Raw genomic sequence first — 15,114 nt, 5'->3', positions numbered from 1 at the left:
ATTTAACAGAATTATATTCGAATGGGCAACAAATCAAGTACTTAAAAAGGAGTATCATTCAAAAGTTAGAATTTTTAGTTTATTTTCAAATTATTATAGTTTAACTCCCAAAATCTCATTACACTCTGTGTCCAATCAGTGACAAAGTTGCATTTTACATGTTTATTAATTTTTTGTTGACTAGCTAACTTCCAATTCTTCGATAATCTATTTGTTTAATTCCTTACTAATTCATTAGTAATTTTGTAAAATTATAAACATATTATAAATTATTAAAAAAAGGACTTTAAATTTTGTCACGTAAAAAAAATCATCACCTTCCAGAGTCAAAATCGTTCCATTCTAATGCGCGTTTATAAATCCCTACCCGTGAGTCATGACGCAAACTGTTCGTACTGGTCAGTTAGCCTCGTCAGCAAAGCCAAGTGCACGTGTCTCCCTCGCTTTTGAAATTATATACATTCTTCGTGCCTTCAAGAGCCTTTCGTCCAAATATTATTTCATCACATTCCGTCGAATTTGAAAAGGTATGTTGCATTTACAGTTATTATAATTTTATGAGTTAAGCCTACTTCATAGATTATAATCCCATATAATTCTGAATCAGTTACTAAGTATAAGTAAAAGTTATGTAGGTAATTCTTTACAATTCTCATTTATCTCCTTTGCATTTCCATCCGTCCCATCCATTTTTTCGTGGATGGTAATGAACGATGTTAGAAGTGAATGATTTTTTTAAATTATTTACTTTTAATAGATACATTGCATTTTTAGGCTTTGTAATAAAAATAAAATATACATTAGTAAGGCATCTACCTATGAAAATTAACAAGAAAGATTTATATTTTTACAGTTCAGCGCAAAATGACGAAGATGGACCGACTTCACGAATCTAAAAATACACACCAATTAAAAGGATCCCTGAACTATATGCCATCCAAAAATAAAAAGAAAGAACAAGATATTTGGCCAGAAAAGCTAATAATAAGATTTGCAGTATTAAGGAAATGACTCCCAGAGCACAAAAGTCAGAGAAAATACAGAAAATTATTTAAAAAGGAAATTAGAAAAGAAAAGTATTGAGATGGTACTGGTAGAAAACTCCGCTTCTAGTATGGCTGATTCTATTATACAGAGAGCAGACCCGTTAAAAATAATAGAAGTAACTAAGCAATTAACTAACTCCAAGCAGTCGTAAAGTTCCCCAACAGTCGTGAGCCACAAATGTAATAAGACGAATGCGTTACAACCATCTTAAGATCGATAAGTAACCCTTATCAGCAGTGTTGATCGCCAGCTCACGATGGGTAGAACAATATTTGAACTTATTTTCTCGATCCGTGGATATTCAACTAGAAGCAATAGACTCCATACCGATATTGGCTACCTTAAACGAACTCGATGAACCACCTACACACGAATACAAGAATTTCAAAATGCTATTAAACTGCTCAAAAGAATTCCTGCAGAACTCCTAAAAGTGCAGTGCACTCAACCTATCATTTACAAGTTGAGAGTAAAGTATCGGAAGAAAGTATGCGTGCCACACTGTAACAATTACCGCGGTATATCCTTGTTAAGCATCGTTGGTAAACTTTTTGCTCGTATAATATTAGTAAAGATGTGCCCAAATATCCACTATTGATATAATCTTCACAATCAGTTTCGTTGATCTCAATAAAGCCTTCGACACCGTGAGCAGAGAAGGCCTGTATGCTGTAGAAAGTAGGACGCCTGCCTAAGATTCTGTACTTGATCAAAAATTTACACCAAGACATGAAAGGTTCGGTCGTTTTAACAGTCAGCTTTCATCACCATTCGATATGCGCAGGAGTGTATGACATAGTTGCGTTCTGGCACCTACACTGTTTGGCATTTTCTTCTCGCTTCTGATTAAAGTTGCTTTTGAGGATGCCAAACAGGGAATACATTTGCACACAAGACATGATGGCAAATTATACAATGTTTCTCTGTTCTTATCCAAGTGTCATCGCGAGGATTTGTTAGCAGACTGCCTCTTGTTTGCAGATGATGCAGCTCTTGTCGCTACCTCACAAGAAGAGCTCCAGAACATCATGGACAAGTTTGCTAAGGCATGTGTACTGCTTTCAATGTCTATCAACGCAAAGAAGATCGTTGTAATGAAGCAAGGATGCACAATCACACCAATTATCCTGTTGAGTGGTACACCTTTGGAAAACTTTGGAAGTTTCTGCTACCTTGAATCGACGACTTGCATATTAAGCATACTCTTGTATGGAGTTGAAACCTAGATATCGTAAGTCAAACAGGAGCGAAAATTTAATACGTTTCACATGCGCTATCTTCGGCGCATCTTAGGCATAACATGGAGGGACAAGATCACCAATGAGGCGATACTGAAGTCTGCACAGCTGCCTAGAATAGCTGCACTTTTGAAAAAAAGACGGCTGCGTTGGCTAGGGCACTATGATCACCTTTGATATTAACTGGAAGAGCGGGGAAAGTTTAGCTGAAGATCGCGCCGTCTGGCTAAAAGCTATCTTTGATGGCGTAACCGAACACAATAATTCCTGATTTAAAGACCTATCCGAGAAACACGCAAAATGACACGAAAGCGTTAGCAACCCCTTATCATCCTGGGCAAACTCTGATAGTAACATCTGTACGTCATGTGGCCGGATTTGCCCTTCACGTGTTGAATCTTTACAGCCATCAAAGAAAATGTATCAAAACCTCCAATTGTTGACGCTGTTTACATCATCTTAATAGATGTAACAGGCCAATAATGATTAATCATAATAATTGTTTAAAACTTCTATCCAAAGATTTTTTTTTAAATTATTTTTATAGTTGATTTATATGGATATTTTGGTGCTGATTTTACTTTCTGACGATTTTGACAATATTGTAAGAGATAATTGCTGTGAGAACTACAATTAATATTGTAAACGTTGAATCTCAATAAATAAAATACTGATTATTACAAAAAATACATTTGATTTTTTAAATTAATTTGTATCTGTTTTACATTACCATCTTCCCTATTTTATTACCTTCCTAGGCTATTTCATTACATTCTTTTTAAAGTTTATTACCATCCACTGCAGATTTTTCCAGCGGCGATATCTCCAAATCTAAACACGATAGAAAAGTGCCTTCCTTTGTATACCATTACAGAGGCAGTCTACATTTGATTTTTTGAATAAAATTCTTGATATTTGACATTTTTTTAAAATGCCGCGGATCGATGAAATTTGCACGAAATCACGGAACAACCCTTAAGGTAATATTGTACAATGAAATAGTACATTGCCGTATCAACAACTCTCGTTTTTCACAAAACCAAAGTAATATGTACTTAATAAAACGATAGAAATCGTCTCTAACATGGTACAGAAATGAGCTGCACGAAACATCTGAGCACTTCTTGTACTTCCGCCTACCTCTTTACAGGCTAGTGCTAATCGGTTCAATATTAACTTTCAATGCGACAATTAATTTATTCCATAATCAATATAAACAATATATTCATACTTCTTGGGTCTATAAACGATACAGCGAGGTTGTGTTGTCGCTGAATTTTCAGTTTATATTTGTATCCATAGAGAATATAATCATTTTGTTTTATTTGTATACGTCAAAATATTTATAATATTTACCCATATATACCGATCTAAAAATCTATAACAAACGCTGTATAAATACAACGAAACAAATAACATTTTTACAAAGTCTTTGAGACACTTCACTCGATTCATACAAGTAAGTCTTGGACAATGGTTTTAAATTTACTTTTATAGTTCATAATGTACAATGTTTTTCTGAACATAAAGTTTTCATTTCTTGTACAATTTGTTTTAACTTTGATACAAAATTTACTTTTACCTTTCAATATAAACGAATTAGTAACTTACGTGTGTATAAACAGTTTTAAGCTTTTTCATTTGTGACAGAATAAAATTATATTTCACGGTATGGTTAATTTCATAGATATCTTATTAAACATAGGGCTTGGCTACATAGGTATGCTACTAGGTAGTAAGTAACTGATGACGTGTCCTAATGTTAGGATCAAAAGATAAAAAACTGTAAAATAAATGGTAGAGCTTTGGGTCGTGATACAAGGTCGTCAATGTCATAAAGAAAACCAAATTAATACCAAATTGAGCTGTTTGTTGGATATCTGAGTTAGTTAAATTTTGTTTAAATTTTCTTCTGAGTTAGTCAAATGTATTTGACTGTACTCAGATCTCCAAAAAGCGGCTGAATTGGCTGTATATAACCAAAGTGTATTATTTTATATTACCTTAATACCTTCAAAAGTTTTACCTTACGGAAGTAGTTTCAATACAAATATGCTAGCACTTGAAAGAATTCGAAATTTTATCGTCTTAAATTAATCAAATGTTTTAAAAGTACCAAATATCTCTGCCACTACGTTTGACGGCAGATATTAAATATTAAAATAACATCAAGATAACAATATACAAAGATAGAGATTACAAGTTCGAAATACTTTCTAACAATACTCGGTATATTACAGCGGCGAACTGGTCACGTAAACTTTTACACTAAATATAGTTCCGGAACCTTAACTGGTAAGAAACTACCTACTTAACATTCTTGATAATATCCGCCCCACTTTACTATAACTGACATCAGCGTCTAGCATTCCTATGCGCACCTATCTTATGTAACGTTATATAATAGCAATGGTACAGAAATTGCAGACCATTATCGATATACCAATATTTTGTTACAAGTTATGGTGACATGTTTTGTTTCGTGTGAGGTGAGATGAAGGTACATTGAAAAAATATTCATATAATACACACGCGATAATAGTTAATATAAGAGTACCTACATATTGTCAATTAATAAGTTCCTTCTATGCACAGTTCAGTAGAAACATGATAAGCAATCCATAACCCTATAGTGATAGCGTAAATTATTCCAACCAATAAAAATAGGAAATAAAAAGTAGCGGGTTTAATGCATATTAATTTACCTTCATACAGCTCCATAACACTTTGTTTTACACTACACTGCATGCAAATTCGATTATATTTTTATTTTCCCTGAATATTGTTCGGGACTGCCGCTCGGGTGAGCTTAAAAGTTGGTTTTTGAGCCGCTATCCGATGATCATATTATCGAGCCCTGTCAATCTAGTTGTGGGTTTTTGTTAAAATATTGCAGTCGATGTTTGAGTTTTCAATTTGCAAGAAATATCATAATTTTTTGGTATGAACATGACATAATATTTTTATATGGGTTATAATAAAAAAGAGTAAATCTATTCGTTATGCATAAAAATTTAATACACCTATTTCAGGAACATTTGATTTAAAAAATACACATAATAACAATGGAAATGAAATACTGCACTATACTAAATCTAACCTAACATTAACCCGAAAACAAAACCAATTTGCTTATCTAATAGTTAAATGAATTTATTTTAACACACAAATAAATTGGCCGAGTTGGTTCTAAAATATAATTGGATTTAAATTGTGTTATCTAAGGCGCAACAATGGCGAAAGAGTCGGCCGCGGCCAAGTTCGATCCGAACACGGAAGCATTTCAAATGCGGGCGCAATGGAAGAAAGTGGACAACTGCAGGAAGCAGTGGTTCGACAGATGGAGCTGGCTGCTGGACGAGAGAAAGTAAATTTAAATGTATATAAAAGTCAAATAACACCCACACAAGCACTTATCAGATATCTTGAACCATTAAACTTGAAATAGGTAAGTCAGGTAGGTTTCTAAAATAGACATTTAAGCTAAGAATTTGCGATAATTTATACCTAAGGTGGTCAATGATTTGCGCAACAAAAGCTAGTACTTACATGCAACGGGAGACTAACACACTTATACTAAAATCAGTCTAACACTAAGAGGATGGGATTATAATTAACACGATTCGTATACACTATTTACATACCTCGCTGGTTCCTGCATGTATTAATATTAACAAGACATTGTTGTACTGAAATATGTTTTTCTGATGTTGTCTAGTTGTAATCGCGCTTGTAATAATGTATTTCATCCCACTTAATTTCGTGTAACACACTGTCCTTACTCGCGAGAGAAAACCAAGGTACTGGCGAGTGGGCTGGCACATTTGACTCAATTGACTCAATTAGTAAATCAAGATATTCTTTTGCTTTACGTAACGTTCTCTATTAACGGAGGTTGGTGTTATGTTTGCACGTCCTTTGATATTTATAAACTATGTCATTCACTGAATAGTTTAATTATAACGTGTATAAAGTAAATAATTATTATTTTTTAACGTTCCATCTCTTCATGTGAAAATTTCTAGAATTCCATCCATGTTGCATTAAAAAGTGTTCGCATGATAGGATCTGTCACACGATATCAATTCCTATCCGCTTCAATAACTTGCCATACTTACTCAAGTTATACGGGATATGTTGGTGATGGATATCGTATAATTATGTTGGCTATTAATTCTGGCTTGAAATATTATGCTTAAACGTTTTCATATCAACTTCTATAGTGCAAAGTATTTGTCGTAAATATATGAAAGTAATCGATATAGCTGTGCATTGGGTTTGTACTGGTCATGGAACCTTGGCTTTGTATCGATCAATTAGATCTAAAATCATTCTAGTTCACCGCTAACAATGATATGGCGGTGCATAAATTGCTATGAATTCCAGAAGGTCGCAGTTCATTTGTTAGAACTAGATTGGCGAGTACCTAACTATAGTTCAGCTACCTAACCACGCGCCGCTTCAAAGCGAGAACATTTGCTACGGAAATTAAATTAATCGTGAGCTCTAAAGTTTCATGCGAGACCAATGTCAAACACGATCGTTCCTTGGACACGAACGATTAACCGCAAAAATCGCCATAGAAAATTTGTGTAGACATTACGTAATCTGACGCCCTGTGAGAATATTGGACGGCAAAGTTTTTACCGAGCGCACGTTTTTGAGTTTTGTCTTCAATCTAACGGATTGTCATTTAATTTAAATATAGTATAAACCACTAACAACCTTCTAATAATAATATGTACATAACTGTACAACATATACCTGTGAATTTCGAGCCTACTGCGAACAATTTTCCCTCATTCAAGTGAGTAATGCGTGTTATGTGGAGCATCACGCCTCGTATTATTGTCTCCGCGCAAGTTGCTGCCCAGTGCTACCCACATCCCGTGTATTTACCTCTGACATTGGCAGTAATGCTCGGTTGTCTGGATGTTATCAAGTGCACATTATTGTTTAACCTTGGGCCAGTAAATTATGACTATTACAGGCAAACGTTGGCCGAGGTAGACGCCATTCGTGAAGAGGCGGCTGCTGCGCTCCCCCAAGTGGTGAGTAAGTTGGAGACCGCCAAGACTTTGAAACCGGTGCCCGTGACGTCTACGGGTCTCATTGGATGGATATCGACCAAGTGAATATTGATTGTCTTAACTTAATCGATAAGTAGACATATCAACTGTACTAAGTGCTTCTTAATTTGACGATTATTATAATATTAAACAGCTAAATATGTAGATAGAACTCATTTTATTACAATTTTGTTTTGGAGCATAGATTATATTTTACTTATGTATTTGGGCGGCTTATAGATATAGTTGACGAGTAAGATTTAATCAGAAGTTGTGGAAGGCCCTCATATTATCAATTTTACAAAAAGGTAAAATAGAAGGCAGTCCGCTACTAATGATCAGATTAAAAACATCTTTCTTTAATGAGAAACTATATAAACCAAAAGGTATGAACCTAGTGATCCGAACTATTTTATCCCAGAAATGAATTCTTATGGAAGCGAGATCGGTAGAAAACGCTAGTAATTCATATTTTCATTAATATAATCCAATTGAAACAAACAGGTTGTTAAACATGTTACGCAAAGAAAATTTCTATTTCCATATCCCGGTGCCGCTGACGGTTTCTGCCATTGACAAGTCACGTTTATACAAACGTGTTGCGTACATTTCCATGTCATATACAATTCTTTACGCCGTTCAATAACATTTCACCATTCATCAAAGGAAAGGTAAAAGCTGTAACTTGCGACACTATTCAAAAGTGGTTTGTGTATCGTGAGAGCGTAGCATTTTCGTTGAAAAGGATCCTTGAGAAAATAAGCGTCGCAATGGCGGTCTAAGGTGTCTTATAAAAGAAAATATAGAGCATGTTTAAGAGGCGCGATATTGCATGCCTATCTCTGAAGGCATGTCCTGGTTTGACGCTCCATTTCTCCTGCGGAGAGAACTCGCTCGTAGCTATACTATTTCTATAAACCTATAAAGCAATAGCGTAAGGGTTTCTAGTTTCCGAGGGGAACAAATGGAATACCATTAGTTTGATATAAATAGCGATGTTATAATAATTGTTTTTCCAGACCTGATTGTCAGTTGGAGATCTACACGTCGTGGCTTTCTAAGATCCCGGTCAGGCTCCCCGACGTTTGGGACGACAAGGACTATTTGGGACCAAGTTATTAGAGTAAAAAATATAATGATATTGTCATTTAATTCATTCGTTTGAATTATATTTTAAATCTTAGTAATAACTGTTTCATTTGTTTTGAAATCGCAATTCGCAATTAATGTAAAAATTAATAAGAAGATTATATCAGTAGTTGGTCGTCCGTTAACCCGCCTTGTATACGTAAACATAATATACAGTTTCATTGGAAAAAACCAACGCATTATCCGTACTTTAACGTCGTCGTAAACCTCTCGACACTCAGTAACAGCCAATAAGGCATAACAGGTAATTGTCTGAACTATTACTACAGACTATATAACAGCTATATGCATAGTTAAATTCCCGCGAGGTCAACTTTGGAGTTTATTGATTACATTTTACCGCTTTTATGCTGTGTGTGAAAGATTTGAATTGCTAAATATTATGATAAACCATCTACGGCGATAATCGTTTATCAGAATTTAAATAACTTTTGTGCACCAACATCAACACAGGTATACGTTTTTTGCATATATGAATCAAACTACTATTACTTTGAAATTAAAAAGACGACCAATAAAGCTAGCAGGATTTGTATGTGTTTGTAACACTATTCCTCATCGGCATTCAATAAAATATCGTAGACGTATGCACATCGGTGCAATATTAAAAAAAAACATTTAAAAGCATGTTACGAATTATGTGTGGGTAATGATCGGAAAACATCAGACGTTGATATATTTAGCGGAGACACAACGAGCAAGTGTACTTACCTTTTAAGCGTAGTGTGCTTGGTGCCATTGCTTAGCAGTTTATGCTTGGGCTTCTCGTGGGCGCCAGTAGGCGTCGACGAAGATATCGTTAGATCACTGGCGAACGAGCTCGTCGACGACTCTTTGGAAATGTTAGTCCTGTTGCGGCGCGCGGCCGACTCCGGGCTGCCGGGACTGCCGCTCAGCTCCAGCGCGAGCCGGCCCTTCCCTGGACCCGGCGGGGGCTTCTCCTCCACCGGTACCATGTACGATAACATGGCTACCTATACTCTTCTCATGCTGACGTTACAATCTAACCAATTTAAGTGACGATGCCCATTTTTAAACTAAAATTTCTAATTCTTTTATTCACAAACTTCTCTCTTGCCGGCTGAGATCTGTAATATAAACATAATTAGTTTCCAAGATGATAAATCGTGCACTTTCACACAATAAATTATTTGATTCAGCTAGCGAGCGCATTACACTAATGACATGTATAACACTCAAACAAAATTGTTTTTATCGTGAGAAAGCATATTCGCATTTCAGTATTGCCATTTTAACCTTGGCAAATCATACTTTCACGTAAGTAGCTAAATAAATATTTACAGACCCTGCAATACTCGCGTTAGCAGTCAAAGAGAACTTGAACTGTTGTGGTTTTACTCCTGTTCTCGTCGGATAGAAAAAGAAAAATGTGTGGCACAAAAATATGTTTTAAGTAATTTAGCTCTAGGAAAGATCTTGAGATGAGCAGTTAGTTGAATAATTGATAATAACAAAATGTTTTGTCTCAATACGTACAAACGTTTCTTATAAAACGACGATAATGGGCTTATCAGACGCATTTTCAATGTTCCTACACTATTGGATAAGATTTGATTAGATACACTTTGATACTTGTCGAAGATTCGAATACTCCTTTGATCTTGAATGGACAAGGAAATAGCTATTCGTGATCGTCGGAAATTAAGCAATCTCCGTAAAAATATCGCCAATATTATTTCTAGATCTAAAAATCGTTCCACAAAGACGAAGCAAAACTATATTAATAAACATTATATATAAGCTATGTGGAGTCCGCCTTAGGTATTTATTTTTAAATCTATCCCAATTTGATGAATGGTCTGAAATCAGCCTCACGTTTCCTGCAATATTATACGTTTGTTTATTTATGTACGCAGATTTTCTATTTTTGAATCATGAAAAATGGTAGGATTGCCGCCAACCAACCAGAATAAGACTATTCGAAGCTAGGCTGTATTTACACACATTTAAATAGCAAAAATATTTAGACGAGAACGTAATATTATTCATAGATATATTTTGTTTAGTAAAACATTTTGTTTACTGTGTAGGATGAATATAAAGGGAGCAGATTTCCAGATAAAATGCGGGCATTCTAGCTCGAGCTATGTTAAAAATTCTTTCGCTATTTTTATTTACATTTAATTTTTCTTATTTACAAGTCAGCTCCCACGTAGAACCCACAATGCCCGACGGGCAGGCTTTGGACAAAAACTATAGTTCAATTAAAAGCCGAGTCACCGTTCGTGATGTCTTAATTTAATCACTACAATATGCAGTCGTCGTGCACCACTGAGCTCACATCGCTTGTTCTACATCTTGCCTTTGCCAAGGTCAAAAGTAATTACGTGCATGATTTTATACAATTATCTAAATTTAGGCAGACGATTCGTATGGCGGCGCCTAGTTTTTGTGAAGATTTACCATCTAATGGGGACCACCCGTTGAGTGCTGGTTCTGCCGACAAAGCATAATATACTTACACAGTTACTGCTCGTCATATCTTACAGTGAAACATTAGACTTGCAAAAACATTCGAAGCGTCACCGTACCGACTCTGAGATAGATTATTACACTAATAGTGCTCTATGAATCTCGATCTAGACAAAGCCGTAGCCCAATTAGTAATTTAATTTCTTTAGACACAAGCTTGAATTAATATCCCAAACGTGAGCTCGCACCGTTTTAATTACGGCAATATTTTGTTATGAACAATGTTGCCAACAGTGGCGCTCGCTGTCCACACTATAAAGCGTATCAAAACACCAAGGTAGAATTCCTAGGTGCTCTGCCAGATATATTTGTGTCGAACACGGTCGTGGTGAAGGATTGCGTTTTCTCCGACGCGTCCCCGCTCGCAGGCCCCGTCCCGGGGTAATAATGACTCGTTAAGGGGACCCTGGTACTCTGTGGACTGTGGCACCTTTACTGCCTAAAGCTACGACAACTGCCAACACCTAATTTACGTCCACGTTTATAATTTCCTTACTGACGCACTATTACGGAATAAACTAGCAAGAACCTACGAAGTTTTAGTAGTAAAACTGAATGAAGCATTTTAAATAAATAAACATATAGCATCGTTTGTTGAAAGAAATTAATAATTTATGATTATCAAAATTTGGTAGGTAAAGTCTATAAAGGACGAACAATAAACAATTTGCAACATTAATAACTGTTGATATAAAATAAAAGCTTGGAATTTATTTTAGGCAGGTAAACCATTTTGCTGGTTATCGGTAATGTCGATGTCGGTATCATACAATTAATAATGTAATTCAGCGTAAATAAATTAGGAAAAGTCATTACCGCTCTGTAATTTTCCAATAACAAAGTATGCGCGCGCGCCATTCACGTTAAATAACGCACATTAAAACAAGCCCTTATCCATTGAAAAAACTGTACCAGTTTTTTAACATACGACTGACCGATTTTGGCTGATGGACATTCATGTCATTTATTCATATTTCACACATTCAATGGATTATTTAGACAAACTTATTACGGTACATAAGTGGAGAATTTTTAGATGCAATTAGAATGTGACGACAACAATATTTAGTGACGCAAGTGTAATGATGATATTAAATAATTACGATACTATTTATGGAATGTGTATTTATTACGATTTCTCGATCAAGTAAATAATTATTGTGTTTACTAAAAGCGAAACGTGTAAATATTTTTGTTGCAAAATCTGTAACATAACTTAATGTATTATTATCATCTCATAATGTTATTATTGTTTTATTGGTCTTACTCGTAAGTTGTTTGTTAACCTTGATAACTTATACACAGTAAAAAACAATATTTAAAACGAAATATATTTTTATGGAAACATATTTTTATTCCATCGAGTCATAACTTCCCAACAAATTGCTATTGCTACATATGTAGAGTTACGGTACATGTGTATTATTTGGCACTACAAACCTATTTCCTTTGCCTATTTAATGACTAGGTGACGTCTATAAAACAGTTTATGACCTTGCTGTTGGGACGTCCGCAGACAAATTGGCTAAAAATATAAATTGCTTTTAACGAGGTTTATGACGTTCCGTTCGTGATATATAGTCGGGAAATGTTAAGGCACGTGCTTCCAAAGGTTACGCCGATCAGATTCATTAACGGCACACAATTTGTCTTATGTAATACGCCAATTTAAAAACATGTCTAACGCAGTCACACGCGTCCATATCAAATTTATATGATACATATATATTCTCGCTTTTTAAACCGCAGCCAAACGCTTCGTGTTTTTTGAATACCATTTCGAGTTGCAACAGCGGTAAATTTATACAGAGCGCGTAAGTAAAGGCATTTGAACTCGGCATTCTACGAATCAACGACCATGTAGATGCAAAATGTGATTTTATTATCCGGATTTAGCGAAATACTTCTGACGTTCGTCGTGTTTTTGATGACATCATGACAGCAAGATCAGTGTGGGAATGACAGTATAATAACATTCCTCGGTAAGGGAAAGGTCACTCACCTCGGGTGAACTCAACCTGACTATCGTTCATCTTCGCCTCAGCGGATTGTAATCAGTGTAAGCTAATTGGAAACATTCGCGATAATGTTCGCCTAGTTTGAAATTAGGTCGAGCGCTATGGGTAGAGCTATAGGATTTTGGAATAAAAAATACAATAATTACCTCTGTAATCATTATAAATACTAATAATATGATTTTCCGTTTTAAGTCGATCATTATTTTCTTTTAAAAATATAAAATGTTTAGTAAAATAAACAGCGTTAATTATTCCAAACGCTGAAAATGTAGCGTTATTGTATTAATCAAGTCACGTTCCATTTTTTTTTCCAATTTGCAAATAGAAATCGTAAAGTTAGCACACCTAAAAACTATAGAACATGGAGTAGCGGTTCCGGCCGCTCTGGAGGAGTTGACGGCGGGCTTATGACTCGAGTGCCACTAGGCAACCAAGAACTGAATGCAAAAACTACACTTTTAAAAATGCTACGTGATTAAGAATTCTGCTCTCTCGCTGTATAGTGGATCCAATATTCATAACGTTTTCGAGGAAATGAAATTTATTTTTCCATTACTATAAGTAGGTCGTGAAATACAATTTACAAGAGATGTAACACGTCTCATTTTCGCGTGACCTCTCTAGTCAAGATCAACTCGATGACCTATGCAGCTGACGACAAGTTTTTATTAATATTTTTTATTGCTTACACAGTTATAATGCCAGCTTTTTAGTAGACTGTTATTGTTATAGACGTTTACTGTGAAATATAATAGCTATTTATTATGTTAATGACAACTGTAGTGTGACAACTAAATGTAAATAAAATAAAATTAGTAGTTAATAGTTTGCTCTACATTTGACTTTATTGGCATTATTTAAATTAAATACAAAGTCTGAGGAGATAATCGAACCAAGATGGCGGTATAAAAGGCACAGAGGACACAGGTATAATTTGCGATCTTTGTTATTTCCTCTTAAAACATATACCTACTATCAATGTTTACAAAACCATAATATTATTAACATTATATTCGAGTCAAAAATGATGCCGATGTTCATTTGCGTTAATTTAGTTTTTATATTTTTTTGCATTGGCAACATTCTCGAAGAAGTCGATAGAGGGGGACGAGTGCATCTTTTGCAAACTTTATTTCCGTTTTGTATGGAAGGGTGTGACCCCTTCGCTAAGTCCATATTTTCTGCAATGCCCTTTAATCTGCATAACAATTTAGATTCCATGCCAGGAGTTATTATTTTTAATATAAATAACTTCAAAATCATGTAATATCATATTATATGCACATTCACAATAGGCATGTCGAAAAAAGCAACAAAAATAATATGCTTTTCTATTGTATTTGAATCTAGAAATATGAATAAATTATAATCGAATTTCTAGTTCACTGACACAAAAAGTTACAGGGAAATAAAGTTTATAAATCGATAATATCGTCTTATTTGAATATAATGCGACATCAGCTAGAATCCCTCAATAAATGTTAACTAGTAAAAATGTAAAAATGATTTTGTGATAACTTTCCTGTGTTCTAATAAGCCACAGCAAACAAGTACATGATCATTTACAAGATGTCAGAAACGATCGCAAAACTACGTTTAGCTATTGTAACCAGCTAATATAACCCGTCTCTAGGCGTCGCAACAAGTCCCGTGTGCTTGCAACGGACGTCTAATGCACCTAAACCGCAAACAAGAACAATTTTACTGGCTAGACTAGAAAATTCTGCTAGTTTTACTTATAACGTTATTATGGTTTTAATCGTACAGCAATTAGATTTGTTTCGATAGTATCAGAATTTCCGAATACTGCAACGCCAAACACCAAACAAAAGTTTGAGATTTTCTTGTCTAATGCCCAACCCTCTGTTCATTTCCACGGACGATGTAATTGGACAAACATAGTCTTTGAAAAATTACAAATAATTGTAAATATTAGTCATCATGTCACACACACATTTCTTTTTGCAAGCAACAAACTGTCCTTTATGAACTAGCCTTGGCAACAACTTCCCAACGCTGACATTTTAATACCTAAAACCGGACAATATAAATAATGTGACATTTTAAACAACATTTGCTATCAAAATTCAAGGCAGGTAT

The 15,114-nt window shown here is 34.9% G+C and overlaps 2 protein-coding genes across 5 annotated transcripts in view; one reads left to right on the top strand and one right to left on the bottom strand.

Annotated features, from left to right (window-relative positions):
* Positions 1-15,114, bottom strand: part of LOC115444856 — a 45,565-nt gene that overhangs the window by 24,180 nt on the left and 6,271 nt on the right. For 2 of the 3 annotated variants that reach the window (XM_037444108.1, XM_037444109.1), the window contains one exon: positions 9,215-9,591. In XM_037444108.1, the coding sequence (XP_037300005.1) occupies positions 9,215-9,471 (257 nt within the window). In that variant the 5' untranslated portion in view covers positions 9,472-9,591. Of the gene's footprint in view, positions 1-9,214; positions 9,592-9,809; positions 9,963-15,114 lie in introns of those variants that run through there. The other variant, XM_037444111.1, reaches the window with a different exon arrangement.
* Positions 3,563-8,541, top strand: LOC115444857. Of its 2 annotated transcripts, XM_030170801.2 has the most exons (5): positions 3,563-3,744; positions 4,526-4,580; positions 5,511-5,652; positions 7,276-7,416; positions 8,374-8,541. In XM_030170801.2, exons 3-5 carry the CDS (start codon positions 5,519-5,521, stop codon positions 8,474-8,476), a joined length of 378 nt encoding a protein of 125 aa, XP_030026661.1. In that variant the 5' UTR covers positions 3,563-3,744; positions 4,526-4,580; positions 5,511-5,518; the 3' UTR covers positions 8,477-8,541. The 2 variants fall into 2 exon arrangements, with proteins under 2 accessions (XP_030026661.1, XP_030026660.1); XM_030170800.2 differs by lacking the exon at positions 4,526-4,580 and having other exon boundaries at positions 3,564-3,744.

Source organism: Manduca sexta, chromosome 27, assembly GCF_014839805.1.
Source record: "Manduca sexta isolate Smith_Timp_Sample1 chromosome 27, JHU_Msex_v1.0, whole genome shotgun sequence".
NCBI classification, from domain to species: domain Eukaryota; kingdom Metazoa; phylum Arthropoda; class Insecta; order Lepidoptera; family Sphingidae; genus Manduca; species Manduca sexta.
The sequence above is the reverse complement of the archived record's forward strand: the minus strand, read 5'-3'. Positions and strand labels throughout refer to the sequence as shown.

Bases quoted from the DNA above. Each gene is read 5' to 3' on its own strand.
- LOC115444857 (XM_030170801.2), top strand. From the start codon at position 5,519: ATGGCGAAAGAGTCGGCCGCGGCCAAGTTCGATCCGAACACGGAAGCA. The intron at 5,653-7,275 runs GTAAATTTAAAT...TGACTATTACAG, and splicing joins TGGCTGCTGGACGAGAGAAA to GCAAACGTTGGCCGAGGTAG. The intron at 7,417-8,373 runs GTGAATATTGAT...TTGTTTTTCCAG, and splicing joins ATTGGATGGATATCGACCAA to ACCTGATTGTCAGTTGGAGA.